Source organism: Desmodus rotundus, chromosome 5 (genome assembly GCF_022682495.2).
Source record: "Desmodus rotundus isolate HL8 chromosome 5, HLdesRot8A.1, whole genome shotgun sequence".
NCBI lineage: Eukaryota > Metazoa > Chordata > Mammalia > Chiroptera > Phyllostomidae > Desmodus > Desmodus rotundus.
In genome coordinates this window covers 103,510,387-103,535,427 of record NC_071391.1, presented here as the reverse complement: position 1 = coordinate 103,535,427, position 25,041 = coordinate 103,510,387, and the positions used below count along the sequence as shown (strand labels likewise).

At 47.8% G+C, this 25,041-nt stretch overlaps 1 protein-coding gene across 1 annotated transcript in view; it reads right to left on the bottom strand.

Moving 5' to 3' along the window:
- The window catches only part of ACOXL (acyl-CoA oxidase like), a 270,737-nt gene that overhangs the window by 198,498 nt on the left and 47,198 nt on the right, over positions 1 to 25,041 (bottom strand). The window contains 1 exon segment of the mRNA XM_053924460.1: positions 22,704 to 22,737. Within this exon segment, the coding sequence (XP_053780435.1) occupies positions 22,704 to 22,737 (34 nt within the window).

Genomic DNA, 25,041 nt, shown 5'->3' with positions numbered 1-25,041 from the left:
CATCTACACATCCACCCGCCGGCTAGAAAAACTGACCAGCAGGTGCCTGATCAGAGCAAGATTTGTTGGCCACAGTGGAACACCAGCCCCAGGAACCTAGGTTCAAGGCTGCTCCCTGGCAGCCCCAATCCCATGAGCCAGCTTATTCCCCAGGGCTGGGGCCAAGAATCGGATTGTATTGTGGAAGTGAAAGCCTGATGAACTCTACAGACCCTCGTTGGAAGGGAGAGACGCCCAGCCTGGAAAACACAGCAAGGGGTACACCTGGGAGGAGAACGTTGGCAGCACTCTCTCGCCACGGGAGACAGTCAGTCAGGGCTAGTCTCCTTGGAAAGGCTATTTCCACGTGGGTCAGAGGGACTTGTATTCCCTGAGCTGAGGGTCACTTCTGAACATGCAGTAACTCCACAAGCCTAGAGACTGTGACTTCCCAAGGACACATCTCTAGGGTGGAGTGGCCTTCTGGGTCATGGCACAGCCGGATTTCTTGCTGTAGAAGAATGAACAGCTTTAGGTCCCTGTGAGCTTTGTGGAGCTTCAAGAGGTGAGGATCCTCTTGTTTGGTTCTGGGGCTCCTCCTCCTCCTTGGGAACTCAGAAAACCTTCACTGAGCATTTCCCATCAGACCTGTCCTATGGGCCCTAGAGAAAGCTTCAATGGAAAATGATTCCCTTGCATTTTGTACTGTGGGACATGCGCTGAGGAAGGACAGATCTGAGCAAGTTCACCAGAGCAGAGGGCGACAGGAGCCAGGAAGGGACTCAGGTCTTCCCGAAGCAGCTAGCGTGCTGGTTGAGTTGACGGGTACACTCAGGATTCTTCTAAGCACAGTGTCACTTCGAAGCATCCCTGGTGAAGGAGTCTGAGTGGCTTGACTTGTCCTCCCTCATAGAGAAGAAGTAGATTCTAAAGGTCCTTGTCCATACTATTTACATTTCACTTTCTCTGGGGTTAGTCAGGAAATGAGTACAGTTGGCTGCATGCAAGAGGAAGGAAAAATGACGATTGGAGACAATCCAGCCCAGGTGCCCCTCCCACCCCCAGGAAATATGCCACAAGTCACGTGAGTTGTGAAACTAGCCGAGCATGCAGTAACACCTAAATGAGCCCTAATTTCTACTCAAGGGCACAGATGTCTGGTTCTTAAAGACTGCTCATTACTAAAGGCAAAACAAAGGACCTAAAATGACATACACCCTCCGACAGACAAGCACACCCACAGAGAGCTCAGGGGTCCAAGGTGGGGCCCTGGGGCCAGCCCTGCAGGCTGTGGGCAGCCCAAACCTCAGGAGAGGGTGAGTTCATCTCAGAACCGGGAACTCCGGTTGTGGTCCCGCCCTGTCACCAATCAGCTAGGAAAGTTGAGGAAAATCCCCTAATCGTCTAGGCTTCTGTTTCTTCCTTATTTGTTTTTTGTTTGTTTGTTTTTTACTATAAAAGCTATACACATTCCTTATAGAAAACACAGAAAGTCCAGAATAAAATAAAGATGAAATCATCATGGATCATTTTATGGCCAAAAAGTAATCACTGTTAATATTTTGAAAAACTTGCCTTGGCTGATTTGGCTCAGTTGATTGGAGCACCGTCCCATAACCAAAAGGTTGCTGGTTCAATTCCTGGTCCGGATACATACCTAGGTTGCATGTTTGATCCTCAGTCAGGGAGCGTATGGGAGGCAACCAATTGCTGCTTCCCTCTCACATCAATGTTTCTCTCTCCCCCTTCCTCTCTCTCTAAAAGCAATGAAAAACAAAATGTCATTGGGTGAGGATAATAAAAAAATAATGACAATAAAAGAAAAATTTGCTCCCAGTCTTGTTTTATGCATATTGATAATTGCTTTTACATTTTGGGAGATAATTGGAGTGTACTGCAAACACAATTTAATATCTAGGTTTTATAATCCAACGTTGTATCATGATTACCTTTCTGTGTTATTAAAAGCTCTGACTGTTACCTTCACGGCCATATAATATTTCATCATAGGAAAGCATCATAACCAAGTCAGCCCACTCCCATTGTTACATTATTTCCAATTTGTATATTATGAATAACAGAGGGAAACATCTTTGTAACATGAAATGTTTTCTGCATCTTGGATTATTTTATTAGGATGAATTTTAAAGGCCCTTATCATATGTTTACATTTCACTTTCTCTGGGTTTAGTCAAGGAAGTGAGTGCAGTTGACTGGATGCAAGCAGGAGAAAAAAACTAATGAGTGTGAGCCCGTCAAAGGTGGCAGCTGCTATTAGGCTCCAGCTGGTGGCTGCCATGCGGGCCAGGAGTCAGGGTGCTGCTGGCCGGCCCACTTTTCCAAATAAGCCAGAAACCCAGAGTTCCTACTAATGTATAAATATTGGCAGCAGAGGTCTACCTGCCCTTCAGGCTGGCCATCAGCCGGCCACAGCCTCTCCACAGTGGGCAACTCTTTCCTGGGGGACTGCAGGGTTTCACTCAACATGAGTAGCATCTTGACCCCATTAGGGTGCCATAAAGAGGCTACGATGCATGTCCAAGGGGTGACTCTGGGGGCCATACACAGACTTTGTAGCTTGAACCAATTTCTTCCTACACATGGAAACAGCCTTAGCACTGACCTCTAAGTACATCTGGAGTCTGGAAAGCAGCTCATTACAGTTGCCAGAGGCCCACTTCGCTCTCCTCCTTGATAATTCTGGACACTCATGTCCAGAAATCAAGCGAGTTTCTGTGCAGTAAAACCCCAGTATTCCAGGAGGCAGGCTACCAGGGCAGCCTGCATTTCCCCTAGAGCAAGCGGCTGAGACCTCCAGGGTGGCTGAGGCTTGGCCGTGGGGACAGGAGGAGCAGTGTTTCTGTGAGCAGGTGTGCAACACGTGCGGGCCTCACTGTTCTAAATGGGCCGCGTCACAGCTCTGACAGCAATCACGGCGTACCTCCAGAACAAGAGACAAAAAAGGGTTCTGAGCACCCAAATCCCTAGTCACAAAGCCCACAGAGGTGCCTTTTATGCCTCTGCCATCTGTCATTGTAAACTTCACAACAGCCCCTGAGCCTCACGGTGTGGACGGTTCTACAGGGTCACCCGGAGCGGTTCAGACCCCTGACAGCAAAACAATGTGCACCCAGGTGAAGACCGGGCAGAAAATCCTGCCAAACAAATTGGAGGGGTCAACAGCTCGGAGAGCAAGAGCCACTTAAACCCTCTAATTGGAAATAATTCCAAGTTTTTCAGACATGACGTAGTGACAATAAGGTGCAAACACCGGATTAGTGACCTCCAAAAGACAGAGCACTTTTGTTCCGTCTCTGTAAGAGCAGGATTTCACTCCGTGTTTTCAAATTCCCACCAACTACCCTGCGTGAATCTGAATTTAGAGTTTGCAACTTAATAACAGCCAGGGTTAGCTTCTGAGCTCCCTGTTCCAGGTCAAGGAGCAGGACGTCGGGGGTGGGGGGTGGGGGGGTGACAAGGGGAGGGTCAGCAAAGCACAGAAAGCAGCCAGTGAGCGTTTTCACTCAGACCTTTCCCCGGAGGCAGCTCACCAGATGCACACCTTAAATCCTTGTCCCGATGGGAGAAGACGTGTGTATTTTCAGTGGTTTGGGGTTTGGCTGTTGCTTTTTTTAGTCAGTCTTGTCAAGCCGTATGTGTCAAGGACCTCAGTCCTAGATGACAGTTTTCTTGTTTTTAATTGGTTGTTGTTGTTGCTATTTTAATATGCTGTAGAATTTCACAGAGCTTTATAAGCAACACAAGAGATTACAAATAGTCTCTGAACGTGAGTCTGGACCTGGTTTTGTTTGGGAGGAATGAACATTTTGCGAAACTCAATACTGAAACAAAACCATTTTTTTCAAAAAGGCACCTTGTTGTTCCTAGAAGCCCTTGCAGAATTTACTGTCGACTTCGGTTCAGTAAAGTGACGCTCCCAGCAACACGCCCACCTGGCACAACAGCACAGCCTGTGGGCAAAGGGGGTCGCGGCAGGCTGGCCCAGTGCAGACAAGCCCACTGCCACTTCCTGGGGCTCTTTGCTGGGCTCTCTGTGACATGCTGGACTTGAGCGCTCACCCAGCTACAGAGTGAAGATGCCAGACTTGAACCCAAGTCTGTCTGTCTGTCTGTCTGTCTGTCTCCAAAGCTCCAAGTCTCTGCAGTGCACACCTGTGTGGAGCTCCAGCCCGAGAGGAAAGCGTGCAGGCAACACCAGCCTTCCATTTCCAACACAAAGATCCACAATCTTGAGTGAAGTACACACTGATATTCTCCAAAGAGCTGTGAGCAACCTGGGGCCAGCAAGCCGTGTCCCAGCTCAGGCAGGCCCCAAGTGGACACTTGGGAAAGGCCTGACAAGCTGTGTCCCAGCCCAGGCCAGGCTCCACGCCACTCGGGGAAGCCTAAGTGACAGACGCCCACCCAGCCCTTACTGCAGCTGGGATGGTGAGGGGCCTTTACACAGGAACACAAACAGCTGTTCAGGTGACGAGCTCACATGCGCACATAAATGGAAAGCTTGCTTTCCTGGTAAAAAAACAAAGTGTGAAACCAGCTGCAAAATCGCAAATACACGCAGGAAGAGGAAGGTGGGGTTTGGGGTTAGGCAGGTTGTGTGAACCGGACTGAGGTGACTAGACATCCTTGCGCCAGAGAAAGGCTTCAAGGATTCCAGAAGCTGCGTCCTCTCTGCCCTTTTTGGGGAGACAGACCTAGCATGGCCCCATGGGTCAGGAATCTGGACACCACCCTTGGCCACAAGCTGAGCCCATGCCTCTGCCTGGGTTGCTGCTGAATACCCGGCACCAGTGAGCACACCCTCAGAGAGTAGGACCTCAGGGCTGCCATTCGTCCCCCTGCTTGCAGAGCCCCACAGAACCAGAGTACGTAAGTTGGTAATTGAGCCAGCTTTCACCTTTGACCAAGCCCCTGGCCATGGAGGCCTCAGGGGTCAACAGCAGCTGCGATTTCTCTGCCTTCTCCCCAGGCCCTGCCTGGTCTTCCTCCTCCTGCTTCCTGCAGGTGCACCCCTGCCTGAGCCAGCCCCGATGTCTCCCTGTCACAGTGTTCTGATGAATAGATTGTCTGTGTTTTCTTTTGCATTCTTTTCATGGCCTGGACTATGTGCCAGCGACCCAGCTGTGCACGTCAAGTAAAATGTATTGGGGTCGGCGGATTCTCACACGGCACCGAAGTGCACAGCACACAAAACAAAGGCCACCCAGCCACAACCTGCACGTTCTAAACGGAAAGCTCCGTGCAGACCAGTGTAACTGCTACAAAAGCCACCCGCACCATACAAATATCGAGGCAAATGGCATCATTTCATGTCGTTATGCCATTCTCTTTCTCTCGCTTTTTTTAAAAGATTTTTCGCATATAGTTATACACAAGATTTCTGTTTTTAAACTCTCTCTGTGCCAACGCTAACATTTTACAAAGCCCAGCAGATAAAATCAGCTCAGGCTGAGTATATCCTGAACATGAAGCTATAATTGATTCAGCTCTGCAATTTGACCTTTAATTGTAGTGTAGAAGTGGAGACACGTATTTAGAGAAATGGTGAATTTCTTTTTATGTTCTATACCAGCCCTCCTGAAGCATGTGAACTCTTGTTAAAGAAGCAAATGTTTAAAAACTGCAGGAAAATCTGAAGGCAGGCTTCCTGTTTCATATGCAGAGAGGAAGAGGGGTCTTTTCAACTTGTACTGAAACAGGAGGAACGCAGAAAGGCGCATGGAAATATGCTCTTACTGCCACCGTGATATTTTAAAGAAATAACATTTGCATTTTGTTCCATCACTAACTAAAACAAGCTCAGGCCATCGGGAAAGTACATGTTTACAGCCCAGCCCAGAGTTGACCTGTGACATCTGACATTCTGCTCTGGTTGAAAACGTCTCTTTCTTCAGCGTGCTGGTGAGGATGCTCTCACAGCCGAAAACAGATGTGGCTGCAACGCCTTGTGAAACAAATGCCACACAGCAGACCGCCACCACAGGCTCACACACCTGCAGGTGACATCACCGGCTCTATCTCACCCCAGAAATCTATTAACATGCAGAAACAGGTGTCACCAAACCAGACCCACTCTTAGAAAGCGTTCGCTTCATCCGCCTGGGAGTGGAAATGACAAACGAGATGCTGAACTTCCATTCATCTTCCTTGTCCAACTCAAGCTCCCCAGACACCTGTCCCCTCACACCCCAAGGACTCCAGGACAGCCAGAACGGAAGCTTTGCAGAAAACCCTGCTCCCGGGATACTACATTTGCCTTTGTTTCAGGGAATTCAGTCTTTTCAGCAAAAGTAGTTAAAACTACATCAGTCTTCACTAATTTCTTCACCCTGAAACAGCTTTTCTCTTTGGGTCTGTGGCGGGGCATATAGAAGGTCCTCGATATATGTAGGGAGTACATTTTTAAAATGACATACCTGGGATTCACTTCAAAATAGTTCAGCAGGAGATAAAGAGCAGGATAAAGATGAACTGAACTTGTCAAAATTTGATCATTGTGGAAATTCGGAGATGAGTACTTGGAAGTCCACTATGCTATTTCCCCTTATGTTTTGAAATTTCCCGTAAGTATATTTTAAAATATGTAGTAACATTTCCAGTTGCTCGTCCAACTCCTCTTCCTCGCTCCTTAGTAATAAAATCCCAATTTTGTTCATGTAATACACCTTCCTCCACAGAGCCACTGTGCTTCGCTAAGCCAATTACAGCCATCCCATTCTCCCTGCTAGTGACAGCCTTAGCAGCGACAGATGGTTGATTTGAGGGGAAGTCTCCAGAAGGGTTACTGGAAAAAAGTTGCCGTGCTGCTACAAAGTGACACGTAGGAAGAGCTGGGTCTTCCTCTTTTGATAAATTTTGTTGTATCTGCATATGACAGCAAGAACCTCAGCAGCCATTTTGCGACCATGAGGGAATCAGCCCAAAACAAAACCAACATGCTGAGCATTACAGAGAGAGATCAAAGCAAACCTAGTCCTGGAGGGTGTCACTGAGCCACTGAACTAGCCTCTCTGAAACGGCCTTTACTTCAGGAATCATTCAGTGAGAAAATAACCCACTAAATGTTTAAAGCAGTTCAGCTAGAGTTTCCTGTTACTCATAGCTAAAGGCAAAAGAAAGATGAAGAGAAAAGACAGGAGAAGACTCGTGTGCAGGGCGTGTGCAGGGCAGCACCATGTCGTCATTTCAAGCAAGGGTTGAGATTTACTTTATTTATCCCCTCAGCACACAGGGTCCTCTCTCTTTTCTTCTGCGGCACATACTGTATATTTCATTTCCCTGGCAGCCAATCAGACTCTTCGTTGTATCTTCTGTTATCAAGTTGCTCTTTGATTTGTTTGCACCTTTTTTTTCCAATCGCATCACAAAGTAACAGCGCATCCATCCAGGTTAATGGGGGTTCCCAGTAAAGTGGAAAGTACATGGTCTTTATAAAGTGGCTGTGTGGCCTTGGACTAATTCCTCACCCTCTCTGAGCATTAGTACCCCTATCTCTAAGATAGAAACATCCATCATAGGGGCTCAGAGAGTTAAATGGGGAAGCACGCAGCGTGTCGTCCAAAGCACAGGTCATGGCTATTCATCCATATCAAGGCTGGGTTTAAGATCAGGGTAACTGTTGGCAACTGGCAGAATCACTGTTTTTTCTTCTACCCTTGCTTTTGGGCATACCAAAAAAAAAGCAATGAGTATGAAAAAAGGAACAACAGAATTTCCTTTTTTTATGAGTTTTGTCTCCCACACTTAACATTTCTACTTACTTTCATCACAGAGGTCATGTGATTAAAAAGAAGATGCCAAAATATTTCTTTTCAAACAAAATAAACCCCTTTGGGTCATCCACTACCTCAGCTGGAAGAGCTTCTTGGAATACAGGTCGGTAGCTTCCTCCCCCTGGCTCCAACTCTAGCCATCAGATGGGAGGCGTCCTGGAGGCAGGGGCAGGCTGAGAGGAGCAGTGGTCTCTGAATCCCTGACCCCACACCAAGACAGGAACCACTGTCTCCTCCATTTCTCAATGGGAGGAAATGAAAACTCAAAGTCCTGGTCCCCCCGGGATCACTTGAAGATGGGCCGCCTCCCCCTGGGGTTGGGCAGGCGCTTTCCAGACCTCTGCCGTGTGCACAGCCCTCAGCAGTTTCTGTCCCATCATCACACCACCTGAGGTCTTCTAACACTCTCCCATAAATCTGCTGTTTTTACCTAAATGAATTTATATTAGAAGAAACTTCCATCCGCATTGCCTGCCCTTCCAGCCCAAACGCCATTTAATCGCTCTCCCATGGGCTGTAGTCCCTGCTGATGACCCCAAACAAGCACCCCTGCTCCAGGGCTAGGGCTGGATCATGGCTATGAGCCACATGAAACCACCCCAGGACCCCAGTGATATTGTTGACACACTGTGGGAAACACATCTTCTGTTGGGAGTCAAAGACCCGAGTTCAAATCCCCATGTCCACCTGGTATAAAGCCACACCTCCTGCTTCCTCACTGAGCCTCGGCCTGGGCAGTCACAGCTACATGCAGGTCGTCTGCAAATGGTAACCACAATCCCAATCCTGTCCCCACCACTTCAGCCTGCCAGTCTCCTCTCCCTCCTCCAGAAGGTGCCTCCAACCCACCCAATGGACTACACCACACATGTGCACATGCAGGCACACACAGGCACACACGCACTCAGAGGCACACATGCGTGTGCACACACACATGCACGCACACACAGGCACACTCATAGGCACACACTCACTCATGCCTTAGTACGCCGAACACTCCCTTCACCACTTGTGTCATGCAGCGTCCCCAGCAGAGTCACTAGAGGCGGACATGGTGAACTTAACCTCTATCATATCAAGGTAGACACTCAATGTAAATGAACAAACAAACAGATTTAATTTAATTAAAATTTTTAATATCCCAAATTTTCTTTCTTTTCCATTTTAAGATTTAAAGAGGAAAAAAGATTTAAAAAGGGAGGACGGAGAGAGGTTGAAATAGGACAGTTAAGGTAAAATAATCAATTACTTTCTAATTACTTGTCACACCTTGTGGGTCACTGACACGGCAGGATCCTCCTCCCTCCAGGGTGTCTCCAATGAAAGCCAAGCCAGGGATGGAAGTGGGCGGCTCCGGAGGGCGACAGGTAGCCTAAGTGTGGATGCGCAGTTCCAAACCACTGCACAAACCACCGTAAATGGGATCTAGGTGATCCACCATTCAGGAGCGGCGGCCACTCTCTTCCTCCCATTTGTGCGACTAATTGGAAGTGCTTTGATTTCTATGTTTAGATAAACAAGCAAACAAACAAAATGGAACAAAAAGGTTTTCAGAGACTATTGGAGCTTTTGCCAACACAAAAACAACACAGCAGATGAGTCTCTTAACAGCAGATAGGAGTCAGTCTCTGCTGGCTGAGCACATGACGCCCGCCAGCCCTGCAGATGGAACGAGGAGTAAATACTGGCGACCCTGGTGCCCAGGGCAGTGTTTCTCCACCTCGGTGCTATTCACACTTGGACCAGATGGCTAGTGCCTGTGGTGGGCTGTCCTGTGCCTGCATCACGGTTAGCAGCCACTGGATGCCAGTAGCAGCCTTCCCTGGGTTGGGGCAACCAAGGCAGAAGCACTGGTCTAGGAGGGGTGAAAATAAACGAACGCGAGATTGCCAGCTCTTACAAGAGGCCAACACGACGCAAATGTGGATGAGTGAGCAGTGTGTTCTGGGAGGAGGAATGCTGTGGGCATGTGCGGTGCCCACACCTGTGGAGTGGCATGTGGCTCCTTTGTGCCCCTGAGCACCCCTCACCGTGAACGCTAAAGAGATGGACACTGTTGCTGTGACAAGCAGTCGCATCCACCTTATAGAGACCATGGAGGGGAAAGTTACACAGTTAATTCTCTCTACAGGGCACTTGACTTTACCAACCTCAGCAGGAAGGGAAATCTAAGTGATAAGATACCTCAGGAAAAAGAAAAGTGCAGTTGGGCACAATTCCCTTTGCATCGGGCCACAGTGGATGGCACACGGCCGCCCCTTCGGGAGAGCCCCCAGGTCCCCCACAGGCCCAGTCCCCTGAGTAGTTCAGTGTAGAGCATGTTCCTGGTATGTAGGTGGCTTGAGTGACACAAGAGGCCAAATGCCATTCACACAGCAAAAACTGCCAACAAGCCAGGCACCTTGGTCAGTGGGAGAAAATTTAGAACCTTCTCTGGCTAGCTTAACACAGTTTCAAGGTTCTAACCTCCCAACCGAATTGTCCATTAAAACTTGGGAAACACCTGCAGGAGGAGGGAGTCTGGAGCTGTGAGCCAGGCTTACAGGTAAAGCCATAGAAAATGAGCCTCTGCCCCAGTTTCCCCTGCCAATCAGCCTGAACAGAGAACCCCCGTCCCTACCCCAACCCCCTTCCTCGCCCTCGCCATGGAAACAAGCTGGGCCTTGGTGAACTCTCCTCCCGTAAAATGGGGACGACCAACTGCATGCTCACTCTCCTGTGACCCACTGGGCTGGGCCATTTGGCACCAGTCAAAGGACATAAAGGACCCTGCACTGCCTCCTGTCCAGCTGCTTTGCCGTAAACAGTGGCCAGGACAGTGGCCTGCAAGCTGCCCCCACCCCTGGTCCTAGCAGAAGAGCAGCTCCTCTCAGCACAATGAGGAAGGTGCTGGTATTCTCCCTCCAGGCTCATTTCCCTGTTGGCCATGAGCCCGTGTGGCCTGTTGACCGGGTGCCTGCTGCCCTGACTGCCTCTCAGTGGCAGAGTGGAAGATGGGGAACCTGCCACATTGGCCTCAGTGGCCAGAGACAAATAAGGAGCTGCGTTCTCACTACTTGGTCATTGGTGACGTTTGCAAACAGCTGCACCCACTCCCTAGGTCTCTGGCCAGTAAGTTTTCCAGATGGATAAGATGAGCAGGGCCTCCTGGAACATGACCTCAGGCACCTGCAGCTGGAACCTCCCCTCCATGGAGGGGAGCAAGCCAAGTGCCCGTCATCCCAGCCCCTGTGGGCTCAGAGGACCCCTGACGGCAGAACCAGCCCTTGAAGCCCCTGACAGCCCTTAGAGGGTTCTCGGCCCTGGAAGCAGTCTTGTGGTGAAGAAAAGGTCAAAACCAGTATGCCCCTGGCTGAACCATGCCCGCCGAGGGGGCCTCACTCAAGCACCTTTCCATCCGAAAAGTCCACTGTTGACAAAAGGCCCGACTGCACCTGTGAACTGGTCCACATGAAAGCCTTCGAAAGACCAGCGAGTTCAAGTTCAGTTACACATCTAACAACTCACCTTTATTGGAAATGCCAAAGTGAACGAAACTATAAAATCCATGCCTTGTGCCAGGAGTACCAAATACAGCCTAATTCCATGTGCAGAACCCCCGCGATGTTACCCAGAAGCACAGGACTCTCAACGAGGTCTTAGACAGGGTGGCCTTTTCCATCTTAAGGAGTGGCCCAGGCTCCCCCCTACCTTAGCTGTCTTTAATTCAAATTCACTGAGATGTAATTCAGTTACAGTGAAGTTCAGTAGTTTTGGGTGTTAAAGTTCCATGAGTTTGACAAATGTATACCGAGGTCCCCCTTATCCATAGTGGACACGTTCCAAGGCCCCCTAGTAGATGCCTTGAGACCACAGATAGTACCTAACCCTATCTACATGCCTGTGATAGTTCAATTTATACATTAAGCAAAAGTAAGATATTAACAACAATAACTAATAAAAAAGAACAATTGTAACAATATACTATAATAAAATTTATGTGAGTATGCTCAGTTTCAGGGGGTCCCTTGCTGAAGTCCTCACAGAGGCCCCATGTCTGGGAAACAGGCTGCAGCATTCGGAACACGCCTTCTGCTCATGTCTTCCACCCACAACTTTAGTGCCTTTTGCCCCTAACTAGGCACTTATCACTCACTGTGGCCATAGCGTTTGCAGTCTGAGGTGCGACAGCAAATCTAGCACGATTTTTTTTTCCTTCTTCACAATTTCATGGACAGAAGATTCATTCTTACTGTAGATCTTAGCAACCTCAGAATCTGATTTTTTTTCTTTCCTTATTAAATCAAGAACTTTTACCTTTTTACTTACAGAAGTACTTTACAGCTTATCTTTGGCATATTCAAATTGCCAACGTCACTAGTCTTGCGCTTTGGGGCCATCCGTAAGTAAAATAGGGTGACTTGAGCACAAGCCCTGTGATACCACAAGAGTCGATCTGATAACGAGACAGCGAGAAGTGACTAATGGGCGGGCCGTGTACGCAGCGTGGGGATGCGGGACAGAAAAGGGATGACTCATGTCCCGGTAGGACAGAGCAGGACTGTGCAAGATGTCATCACTAGACTTGAACGACATGCAATTTAAAAACTTATGAATTGTTTATTTTGGAATTTTCCATTTAATATTTTTGGACCACAGTTGACCACAGCTAACTGAAACTGTGGAAAGCAAAACCATGGGTTACACTCATGTAACCGCCACAATCAAGATTTAGAATTATGTCTATCACCCCCACAAAAAAAACCACTCATGACACTTTCTAGTCAACCCCTCCCCCTGCTCCTGTCAACCACTGACATGTTTCCTTCCCTGCAGTGTCCCAGTTCCGGAAGGTCATACGGACGGAATCAAACAGTGTGTGCTCGTTGAGTCTGGCTTCCTTCACTCAACGCCCTTTTATTGTGGAATACGGGCCACAGTTCATCCACTTCCTGGTGAAGGGCATTGGCGCTTGTGTTCACTTTGGGGCCGTCATGAATTGAGCCGCTATGGACGTCTTCGTTTGGGAGAACATTTTCACGTCTGTGTCGGTACTACCTGGGAGTGGAGTCCAAGGGTCCTATGGCTAGGTACTGTTTAACTACATTAAAAATACCATGGTGTTTTCCAGAGTGGCCATTTCAACTGGCCTTCCCACCAGCAATGTGTGGGAGTTGGACTTACTCCTCATCCTCACAGCACCTGCACATCGTCAGAGTCTGGGAGGCCTGGGTTGTGTTGTTCTTTGGGGATGTTTTTTGCTTTGGGGGGGGGTGTGGGTGAGTTTTAAGTCATTCTGATATACGCGTAATGGCACCTCACCGTGGCGACTAATGATCTCGAGCAGCTCTTCGTGTTCTCTCTTGCTGTCTATAGTTCTTCTTCAGTAAAGTGTCAGTTCAAGAACTTTTTGCCCATTTATTAAATTGCTTTTTTTTGTTGTTAAAGGGTTGTAAGAGTTTGACACATATTCTAGATACAAGTCCTTTATCAGATACATGTTTTGAAACTATTTCTCCTGGTTTGTGGCTTGTCATTTAGTTCCTCAGCAGTGGTTTTCAAAGAGCAAATATTCTTAATTTTAATAAACTGCATTTTACCAACTTCTTCTGTTCACAGTGTATGTGTCCAAAGCAACCCTTGCCTACCCCAAGGTCACAAAGATTTTCTGCTATTTTCTTCTATGAAATTTTTAGTTTTACCTTCTACTTTAGGCCCATGGCCCAGTTTTGTTCATTGTTGTAAATGTTAAAAGGTATGGGGTTAAGAGCTTGGGTTGTTTTTTTTTTTTTGAAATGGATGGCCAATTGTTCCAATACTATTTATTTTTTAAAAATTATCCTTTTGACATCGAATTACCTCGACACCTCTGTTGAGGCTCAGTGGTCATTGCGTGTAGGTCCACTTCCAGACTGCATTGGCCCCACGGACGCGCGGGCCCGGCCCTGCTCCGGCAGCACACTGTCGCCGTCCTGGTCACTGCAGCTCCACGGCAAGTCTGCAGAGAGGATGGGGTAAGTCCTCCGGTTGCTCCTTTCGGAAATTTCTAATTTCTCTTCGCATATAAATTTTTTAATTAGCTTGTCACTTTTAATTAGCTTATCATTGCACAAAAACACTTGAATTTATGTTTCTATGTTTTAGTTTGGGTTGTGTTGAATCTCTACAGCAAATTGAGTTAGGTGCCTTTTGAAAGTAAAGAAGTGGTCATTTTTCAGAGATATTATAATAGAAAGACTAGCCAGTTCCTCCCAGACCCAGCCACACAGCATGGCTTTGCCAAATGGCCTTGGCTCTGAGGGCTAGGTTGTGGGGTCCCCGCGTTCTGATGTGGAGGAGCACGTGGCAGGAGCAGGAATGCCATCTGCTGCCTAAGACAGAAAGGAAAAGACATAGAGTTGAGATCTGGCCTGAAAGGCAGCCCTGAGACCTAACAACAAAAAGAAGCATGGTTCCTTGACAAATATTTGAAAAAGAGGTGATATCTAGGAGCCATCAAACAGCGAGTAGGAATTCACTAATACAGAAGGGAGGGGGAAGTTAATTCTTCAAAGGAAATAAAAATAGCAGGAGTAAGGGGTGAGGGAGGCTGGAAGCTCAGGGCTGTTCAGTAGGAGGAGACAGAGGTTGGGATCAGGACTGGAATCCCATGCTAAAAATCAGAATTCTGTTCTCTGGTCATGGAAGCCCATGGAAGCTTCTGAGTGAGAGGGGCATGATCACATCTGTTCTTGAGAAAAATTCCCTTGCTGGCAAACAGAAGATTCCCTGAAGATGGCCCTGTGGGTGTGGCAGCAGACACAATGAGCAGGTCTGACTGGGGAAATGGCCAAGGGCCAGCACCAGAGGTCCCTAAAACACAAGGATACCAACGTAACACTGGACGTGAGATTAAAAAGGGGTGGAGAGGCATGGATGACACATTCACGTGCTCCTTCCTCCCCCAGACCCTGAAAGCATCTCCCACTCCCCCCGCACACTCACAGCCCCTGGCCACACTCCATCAGGATCGCTGACACCACCACCTTGGCCCTCAAGATCGACTCTAGGTAAGAGCACATAACTCAGACGCCCAACGAATATTCATATTCTGCTCTCTGGGGGCAATATTTTGTACTAGGGTCATCTAAAAAATGCAACCTTCTGAAAGATGGCTTTGCTTTTAAGATTATACCATTGAAGTTGAATAAAATTCTTGGCAACCCCATGTGTAAATCTGGTCAGAGCCTCGCTATGAAGTCTGAAATAGAGACGGATGGAACAGTCAGTAGAGAACCCCAGTGACAGAAACAGCTATTCTCTGGAAGGGGAAAAAAGGGCAGAAAGGCATCTTTGTTTATTTTTACAAAATTTGGAGAACACAGTCTACCCCAGCTGTCTCCACAAGATCAAACCAGCTGCAAATGGGAGTCGAGAGGTGTTTGCCAACACTCAAAATCAAAGTCCAATAGACCTCATGGCCTGTTTCTTATCTTTTCCTCCCTTGGGATTTCAAGATGACAATTTCATTTGTGTGTTGTGTCTGTTCAATAAGCATTCTGATTCATCTATGAACTTCAAACTCCGCTTCTAATCTAAATCAGAACACAAAAGCACACGACCCCTTCACTTCCTGGTGGGCCCTCAGAGCTCACTCGTACCTAACACCAAAGGCAGTCTGGGCGTGACTGTTGGGTCTCAGGATCCATATTTTAGTGTGAAGGCTTCCCCACCAGTCCAGCACAGGGCCAGTCAAACCCTGCACACTTCTGACTACATGCAGGCTCCCCGCTTCTCCCTTCCCCTTGCCAGCTCTCAGGGGACTTCAGAGACTTTTAGGGAGGTTGGTACATGTAACTCCAATATTAGATTTAGGGCACAGGCCTGAACAGAGTACCAAATTTGGCCTTTGTTAGGACTTATAAGAATCTACAGAAAGAAGTCAGTTGTGAAACACCTTTAGGCTCATCTAAAAGTCAAGCCGCTGTGGAGGTCCGCTGAACTAGAACAGAGCTCTGCTTCCATTTCTCATTTGGTAGAGAAAGACAACCAACAAAAAGATAACACAACAAAATAATTCTGTTGCGGGCTAGTTCGCCATTCTCACACCCTGCTTTCATGAGCTTTTCTTGGAAACGTGGGCTTTAGTGCCATGTGCAAACTCCCCGCTGTTGGTTTGCGAGGCCTCTCCACCGCATCAGAGGGTGAGCGCCAAGGTGCCCGGCTCTTCCCGGCCCGAGGATCCCACGAGGAGGCAGAAGGCTTCTTCAGGCTGCTGCACTGTGACAGGCAGGAAGATCATCTAAACTCTCAATCTTGCAGAAAAAGAAAAAACAAAACACCCACACAGTGGGGAACAATTTCCCCACTGTGTGGGTGGTGGGGCCCCGAGAGCTGTTATCTGCAAAGGGCACTTCTGGGGGTTACCCAGCTGTCACCACTGTGTGGATTCCACCCAAAAACCTCAAGCCAAACAGTGGGGAATGAACATCAAGAGACAATTTTCCACTCTGCGAAAATGACTTGACTTTACAAAAATAAACGAAAACTCCATGATAACAAATGAAATGTGTGCAGGGCCTATTGTCAAATGCCCAGTGAGTTACGGCAGATGCTCTTCCTCTCAGAGTGTCTGTACAGTCGGAATAGGATCCCCCACACATGATGTTCACACACACACTCAGGCACTCCTACACCACACAGACAAGTCTGAGTAGCTGGTCTAGTAGGAGTGAGAGGCTCACCCACCAAGTCTGGGGCAGCAGCAGAGGGAGAGGTGGTGTGTGCATGGGTTAGTGGGCAGGGGGGTGCTCCAGCCCCTGAACGTGTTCTTTGTAACAAGGGAGATCTGACAGAGGAAGCACCAATGTATATGCCTAGTAATAGTACCAGGCCTCCTTCTGAGTCTAGAGCCCCTCTTGCCACATAAAGGCCCCTCTTGCTCCGGGCAGCTCGGCCCCACATGTCTGCAGCAGCCTGAGCACTAAAGGACTTTAGTGACTTCTTCCACTCCTCCCCACATTCACGTCCTTTTAAGTCCCCCAGTTCATTCTTCTTCGTAAGTGAACTCTTCTGCCAATACTGCCATCTCGGAGCCACGTTTGCCTCCTCTCATCCCTTCACTGCCCTCACCTGCCACAGGATTCTGCTGGGTTTTCTCCACCATCTCTCTTGACCTTGGCCCTCCTGTTAGATTCTGGAAACAGACCTGGTGATTACAATCTAAAGTCCCAAATCTTGTTTCCAAAAGTACCCCATCCACACCAAGAGGACCCAGGAAACCCTCAATTCTACCATGTGGGTTCTGGGTCAAAGTGACAAGGGACATGGAAACTCTTTCTCAGTAGCAACCGTGAACCTCTGGCATAACCTGGAACTATGAGCACAAAAGAGCAACCCCATTTAAAAAGTAATGGCAGTTCCTAAAACCTAAAAATGGAATCACATATGATCCAGCAGTTCCACTTGTGGGCAAATACCCAGAAGAGATACTTGCACACCCACGTTCATAGCGGCATTATTCACAACGACCAGAAGGAGGAAGCAATCCACCTGTCCGCTGACTGATGAATGGGATAAAAAAATGTGTAAATGCACCCAGATGGAATAGTATGCAGCCTGAAAAAGGAAGGGAATTCTGACACATGCTACCACAGGGAAGAACACTGAGGACAGCCCAAGTGAAGCAGGCCAGTCACAGAAAGAAAACTACTGCGTGATCCAAATCCTATGGGGTCCTTGGAGTGGTCAGACTCATAGAAAATTGGGGTTCCCAGAGGGTGAGAAGGGGAGAATGGAAAGAGTGTTCCGTGGGGACAGAACTTCAGTGTGGGAAGACGAGAAAGTTCTGGAGACGGGTGTTGCTGATGGCTGTACAGCAACTTCAACTTGTAGCTGCTAGGTCCTCGTATCTGTGGGTTTCGCAGCTGTGGAATCAACCAACCACAGATCAAAAAGAGTCAGAAAGAAAAAAATCCCAGAAATTTCCCAAAAGCAAAAGCTGAATTTTCCACGCGCCGAACACTGTGCTGAATGGGCACGCGTGCAGTGAGGTGCGGGCACACCCTGCAGTCGCCTGCGTGCAAGTCCTGGCTGCGCAATTTCACATCCACTCCATTTCATGTAAGGGACTGGAGTGCCCACAGATCTCGGGATTGGGGGCAGGGGGCCCTGGAACCAAGCCCCAGGGATGCTGAGGGACAACTGTACTTTAATGCCACTGAACTAACTCTACACTATTTAACTTTTTTAAGGGTTAAAATGGTAAGTTTTGCATCAGGTATATTTTACCAAAAAAAACCCAAACAACAAAAAAAACCCACAATCAACAAAAGAATAGTGGTTTCAATTAATCTAAGCTAGTAGGACTTTATAAAGAGGGGACACAGCCAGAAACCCTCCTCTTCTATGAGGACAGAGGTTAGTGACAGGGCCAGACAGCAGGAGGGGCACAAGATCCACCGCTAGGCAACACAGCACCACGCAGCCTTCTGAGAGGAAAGACGGATTCCTCCTGTGCCCGCTGACCCCAGCGACAGGACAAGACTGCCGGGTGAGGGGCAGGTGGCAGGGCCTGACCTGCAAATGGCTCTCAGTGACACGTTACTAAGTGTCATCAATTCCTACAAACTAGGGGTTTTCTGGAAGACGGTTTCTTATCCCCTGCACACAATTTACCGATGCTGCTGTGCTTCCTGGAACCTTAATTAAGAATCCCTTGTATTTCAGAAGTAATTTTTGGAAAACACAACCCGTATTATTATTTTAATGATGCCTGCATTATTTTAAGATGCTGCTGATACAGGGACAGGTCAAATGCCCCTTGAGAACACCCCCATCTTCACTCGTGTACATCGGATGCGTGAATCCGACACTGACGCTTTGTTAAAGGCCCAGCCAAGCCAAAAGGCCTGCCCTCCATCTGTGAGTTACAGCGATCACTTCCTAATCATCCTTTCTGCTCCTAGAGTCTTCCGACTCCTACGCGAGGAACACGCAGATGCGGGGACAGCCTTTTGTGAAGACGGGCTTCCCTGCGCCGCCGCTCACTCAGGATCCCCAGTCCCCGAGGCAGGTGGTGAAGGAGCTCAGAGCTTGCAGGGAGTCTCAGTACATATCCCCTCACTTTCCTCCTCCTCAATCTCATTACTTTCCTTTCTAACTTACTTAGATTTTTGTTTGTTTTTTGCTGCATTACGTAAATATCCGTGACTCCCTTGCTCTGCTCATAACACCCCAGAGCCAGGACAGGGGATGGGACAGCAAACATCCCTGCAACACAGCACAGGGTGGCCCATCTGCCAGAACATCACCTGTGACAGCATGGGTGGCCTGGTGGGAAGACACTGCTGCACTGCCTGGGTGGGGGCCCGCACCCTGAAGAGACTTGCTCACATACCACAGATAGCTGCTGAACTTCCCCCTTGAATCCACCCAGCTCTGTGCAGCGCTTCTGTTCCGAGGGGCAGGAATGATGTTTGTGGCTGAGACTGAACTACTAAGAACATAGGCTGAGTCAGCCTAGATCCATCTTGTCCTTCCACACCCTCCCCACATTCTGACTCTTCTCCAAACTGACGCCAAACAGTAGTTTACAGACTCTGTGTTCTCAAGGACCTATGCGATCAGCCTGCCAGGGCAACTGCCTGAGCCTCTGGGTCTGCTTCCCACGCCCCCACCGTAGTGGAACAAGGGCAATTAAAGATTTGCTTCCTCTGAGAAGCCTCCTCTGATTGGTTTGCCGCCTCCTGTAAGGCTGTGTCTGTCCTGAATTCTTCCACACACATTCTTCCTGTGCATCCCAACACCTAAGTGCCTTGAAGAGTCTTCAATTTCTTTTCACAAGTGCTCCACATAAATATTCCAACATGCAGTTGGGTTCTGCGACAGACTGTGTTTTCCCAAAAATGGTCACATGAAGACCTCCAATGTTAGAATGTGACCAACACGCCTTCCACTGAGAGGTGGCATCTCTGCCTTCCCTCTGAATGCAAATGGGGGGTCTGCGACTGCCCCAAGCAATAGAATAGGTGGAAGGAATGCTACAGGGCACTTCCCAGGCTGATCACAGAAAGGAGACAGCTTCCAGCTGGCTCTCTCTTTCCGGGACACTCACGCAAAGAAAGCCAACCACCTGGCTGTGAGGACGCCTAAACTAGCCCATGTGCAGAGGAACAGAAACCACCGCCCCTCCCACCATAGGCCAGAAGCCCCCATCAGACACACAGGTGAATGAGCCTTCAGATGACCTTGCCCCCAGCCTTGAGTCTTTTAGCACAGCACTCTGTGGAGCAGACACAAGCCATCATTTTTATTTTTGCATTTTTAAAATACTAGCTTTATGGAGATATTATTGACATACCATACAATTCACTTTTAAGGTATATAGTTCAATGGTCTTTAAACCATTAACAGAGTTGTTCAGCTATCACTGCCCTTTGACTCCAGGACGTCCCACCACCCCCCGTAGGAACCTTGCACCCATCAGCAGCCACTCCCCATTTCCCTTTCCTGCCCAGGCCCCGGCAACCACCAATCCACTCTCTGCCTCCATGGACCGGCCCACTCTGGATAGTTCACACAAACAGAATCATACAACACATGGACCCGTGACTGACCTCCCTCACCCAGCATGTCCCATGTTGCAGCATGCACCAGCACTCCAGTCTCTTCGCGGCTGAACAATATTCCATTGTATGGACAGACCACTCCCCAAACATCTTCTTGCCAACTCACGACCACCTGGGTTGTTTCCACTTTTTGGCTATTATGAATAAAGCTGCTATGAACATTCATGTACCAGTTTTTGCATGGACATATGTTTTCATTTCTCTTGGTGATACACTTAGGAGTGTAATTGTGGATCATATGAACCTCAGTGTTTAATCATTTGCAGAACTGCCAGACTGTTTTTAAAGTGGCTGCCCCATTTGACATTCCCACCAGCAGTGTATGAAGGTTCCAATCTCTCCACATCCTCTCCAACATCTGACATTTTCTGTCTGTTTTCTTACTCATCCCAGTGGATGTAGATACAAGCCATCTTGACTGCCCTTTCCAAATCCTTGTTAACCCCGAGAAGGAATATATAAGCTAAGAAGGACTCCTTGTGGGTAACTGGGCTCAAATTCATAACCAGAATCCAGTAGCCATTTTTGACAGAAGCCTGTCAAGCACATTGCTTTTAGGAGAAAAGCCACAGATGGGGCTGCCAGCCTCCTGCATTGTACTACTGCCATCTGAGTCAATCCTCATAAAGGACTTCCTGGAACCACTTTTTGTCCAATGGGCTGAGACCTGCTTCATCTGACCAACTGGAGCGTGTGCACAGCTATATTCTCATTTGCATTTTTACTGGCCAATCAGAGCAGCTCCACAACAACCATTCAAGATACCTGATTCCAGCCAATCAAGACAGTGCTATGTGAACCAATCAAATTGTATACATTTGGATCCTTCATTTGCATCAAATGGATGAATTGGGATGAGCACATTCTCTATATAAGCAGCCCTCCCCACCCCCCACCAAGGGGAGCAAACTTTCAGTTTCCCCCATAGACTGCATTTTTTTGGTTTGCAATGTTCACCTGAATAAAGTCTCTCCATTTACTATATACCAGACTGGGGACTTCTATTGGCATTAGATTAGTGGTGACAAACTTTGTCACCTCTGACCCACAGAATGCTTGCACGTGATAAATGGTAGCTCAGTGACACTAGACAGCCATAGAAATGGGGGCAGTTTCCATAAATGTGGGCACAGAAGGAACAAAGCTCTGCCCTGTCTAAAATCGGCATCCGTCTTTCCCTTCACCACAAAGGTACTCCTATACTTAGCCCCTGCAGGGCTATGGCTTGAAGTCCACCTTTCTACTGGGACTCATAACCACATTTCTTCAGCAAGGCTAGACTGCCGTGGGGAAGGGGACCAGAGGTAAAGTTGTTTACAGTTCAAGCCAAGAGCTCCCTTCCAGAGCATGCCCCCTGCCCCCACCCATGAGGAGACATATCCAAATTGCTGCCCAGATGGTAGGAAAAAGACATTCTCCTTTCCCAAAGAAAGCGATGAGCCCAGAGAAGACTCTCCACTGTAGTGTTGGTGACAATAAAGAGTGACAATAAATAAAGGCACCCCCTAGGCCGGGAGTGTGGAGCAGGGATCTGCTCACAAACCCAGGCCTGGGCCATTGAGGAGCACAGGGACAACGGAACCATCCAGCCTGTACCACCCGCAGGTCTCTCCTAGTCCACTCTCTTACCTGATCCCTGATGCGAAAAGGTTGATGGATGAACAAAAGTCCTAGGTTTGGGGACAAATTATTAAAAAGAAAGCTTTCTCCTCAAGCTCCCCACAGACACACAGACTGAGTGCCTGCACAAGTTAGGACTCTCCTCAGAGCCGGAGCAGGGGAGCCTCACCCCCCCAGAGACGGGCACATTTTGTTCCCCAGACAAATGAGAGCAAGATCTGAGCTTTCCTAGGAAGAGGCACCTGCAGCTCTCTGCAGAAATAGGCAGCTGATTTCCCAGACATTCAGGGTGCACATGTGAGGGATATTCCACCAAAGGAAAAGAAGGGAAATGATTTTTTAAAAATCTCTCCCCCTCTCACCTCTCTTTCTCTCTCTCCCTCCCTCCCACCCTTTCCCCTCTCTCTCTAAAAATCAATAAAATTTTTTTAAAATTTTTTTAAAGCAACATGCTACTACCAACCAATTTATAGGAGTAAAAATCTTCTTCCTCCAAATAACGATTAACTCTTGCCAATCAACTAGAATAATTTCACCTAATTGCTGTGACCCTGACATCATGGGTAGAGGGACCACCAACATGAAGGTCGAAATCCTGCGGACTGAAGCAAACCAATGGTATAAACCAGTAAGTATATTCCTTTAAAAAAGGTAAACTTTATGGGGGGAAAAGGTAGAAAACTGTACTTAAACAACAATTTTTTTTAAAAAAGGTAAACTTTACCTTGGCTGTAGCAAATGGCTATCGTCAACCCAAGCTGTAATTAGGAGAGAAATATGTATTAAATAATATCAAGAATATGCTGAATTCACAGAAAATAAACTTAATTTGGTCAATGATTTTTAAACATTTGCTGTTATGTCCCACTGCGAATTCTTCATAAATAACACATTTTAATAATAGTTGTTTAGTTCCACCTAGCTTTTAGAGGATAATCACATTTTGAAAAGGTCTTAAAAGAGGTCTACAGTATTTCATTATGGATTAAACAGAAGATGTCTCTCCTCCAGAAAGACTTCCAAAACAGGGCTCTTTTTTTCTGCTTATTTTGTTTTTTGAAACTATTTGTAAAACTTTTGTACTTCGGTATAATTGACAGAGCCGTACAAATTGAAAGCACACGTCTTGGTGTGCTTTGGTGTGCTTGGTGTACCCACTGGGAAATGACTGCCGCACGTCACCATGGTCATTGGCACCCCCCTCACCTCGCGCAGTTGTCTTTACTTGGTGAGGACACTTACAATCTGCTCCCAGCAACTTTCAATATACAATGCAGTTTGTCAGCTACAGTCACCACGCCGTACATGAGATCCCTGGAACTTTTTCATGTTAAAACTCGAAGTTCATACGTTTGACCAACATCCCCCCAACTCCCTGCCCTAGCCCGGGACGACCACCACTCTCTGTTTCTATGAGCAAAATGGGGTTCTCTCCACTCTTGAGACAAAGCACAGACAGTGGGATGGGACTGCCACGTGTACTGTTTCTGAGGTTTGCATTAGGACGTACCACTGTCCTCTGCCCCTCTGCCCAGGGGACTGACCACCTGGGCCAGAGCCCTGCTGAGGGCTCACACTGACCCAATAAGCTTGATTCTAACAGGTGACAGCCCTGAGGACAGCAAGGCGGCGAGCCTGCGACCCATGGGTGACATTGAGAGAAAGAGTGCATGATCGCTGGGCACTGAACACGTGGGGACTGAGGTGCCCTTGTGACTCCCTCTCCACTTTGCAGGTGTCGTGGACACTTCTCAAGCACAGCTAGGGGTCCAGTCACGAGGCCTGGGCCCGGCTCGTTCACACAAAGTCAGTAGTGGATCACGGAAGAGTCAGGCCAACCATTTCGACTGCTAACTGCATGGGAAGCAGCAAGTTATGTAAGCTCTCAGAGCCTCAGTGTCCGCAACTGTAAAATGGGCAAAATTATTATTTCCCCACAGGATGAATGTAAAGATTGAACAATTTTTCTGTCTTTGTGTTTATATCTGTGTGTGCACATGTGTGCAAACTGCCTAATAGGAAAACTATAAATAATAGCTTCCCCTCTATATAAGGCAATACCCCATTTATTAAAAATGTCACATTCCAAAATCTAAATTTTAAGATAGTTTTTGGAACTTTGAAAGTATCTTATCATGTAAAAACCACCAGCTGTGACGACAACCGCATGAGTCTCGTTCACCCACTCATGTGCGAATGACAGCATCACTACCTTAAGGAACTCACAGCAGTTAAAATCCTAAGCATCACTGACAATATCATTTCCAGGCAAAAAGTCTCTCTAACCTGCACGGTCAGGTCCCCAAACACATCATTGCTGATTTCCTTAATGTTACCCCCAAAGAGGCAGGGTGACTTCTGTGGCATTATCCTGGTTCCTACAAGGTGACAGGAGGGTCCCTAGGTGATGGGGGGTGGAAGGGGTAGGGAAGAGAGAATTAGAAGTAAAATCATCGCTGAGATGAGAAAGCCCAACGCCTCTGTTCAGCGTGACATGCGCAGAACCCCCCTGTTACTGTGTGAACCGCTCAGCTCCAGAAGAATGCAGCTGCTGTCATCCCTGTGTGTGATCCAAGTGCAGAACCAACAACGATGAGCCATCAGCAGGCTAGGGGGAGGCTCAGCTCTATAAAACGCATGTCTCAGAGCGAAGCGTGAAATACACGTCAAGACGACATTGTGTCCCACTCATCTGAATTTGTGTGATGACATATTGCAACTAAGCCACTTGAGCCAACGGCAAAGGAAGTTGCCTTGGGGACAATCAAAAACTTAAAGAACAAGGAAGAAACTATTTTGGGAATGAAATAAAAACAGAATCTGCAGCCAAAGGTCAGGATGACCAATTTATAGATCTAATGTGCTGGGGAATTTTTATGTTTCCTAGGGTTAAGCAGCTCTGGCTTACAGGTAGGCTAATCATAAGATAACTTTACTGACTGAATATCTTGATAAGCTTTGGGGGACTCTTTAACTGGTGGCTTTTCCACAGTGGAAAAACACACCCTTACTGGAGCAAGGGAGGAAATGGGCAATGGAAGGACAGAATCAAGAAAACGAAG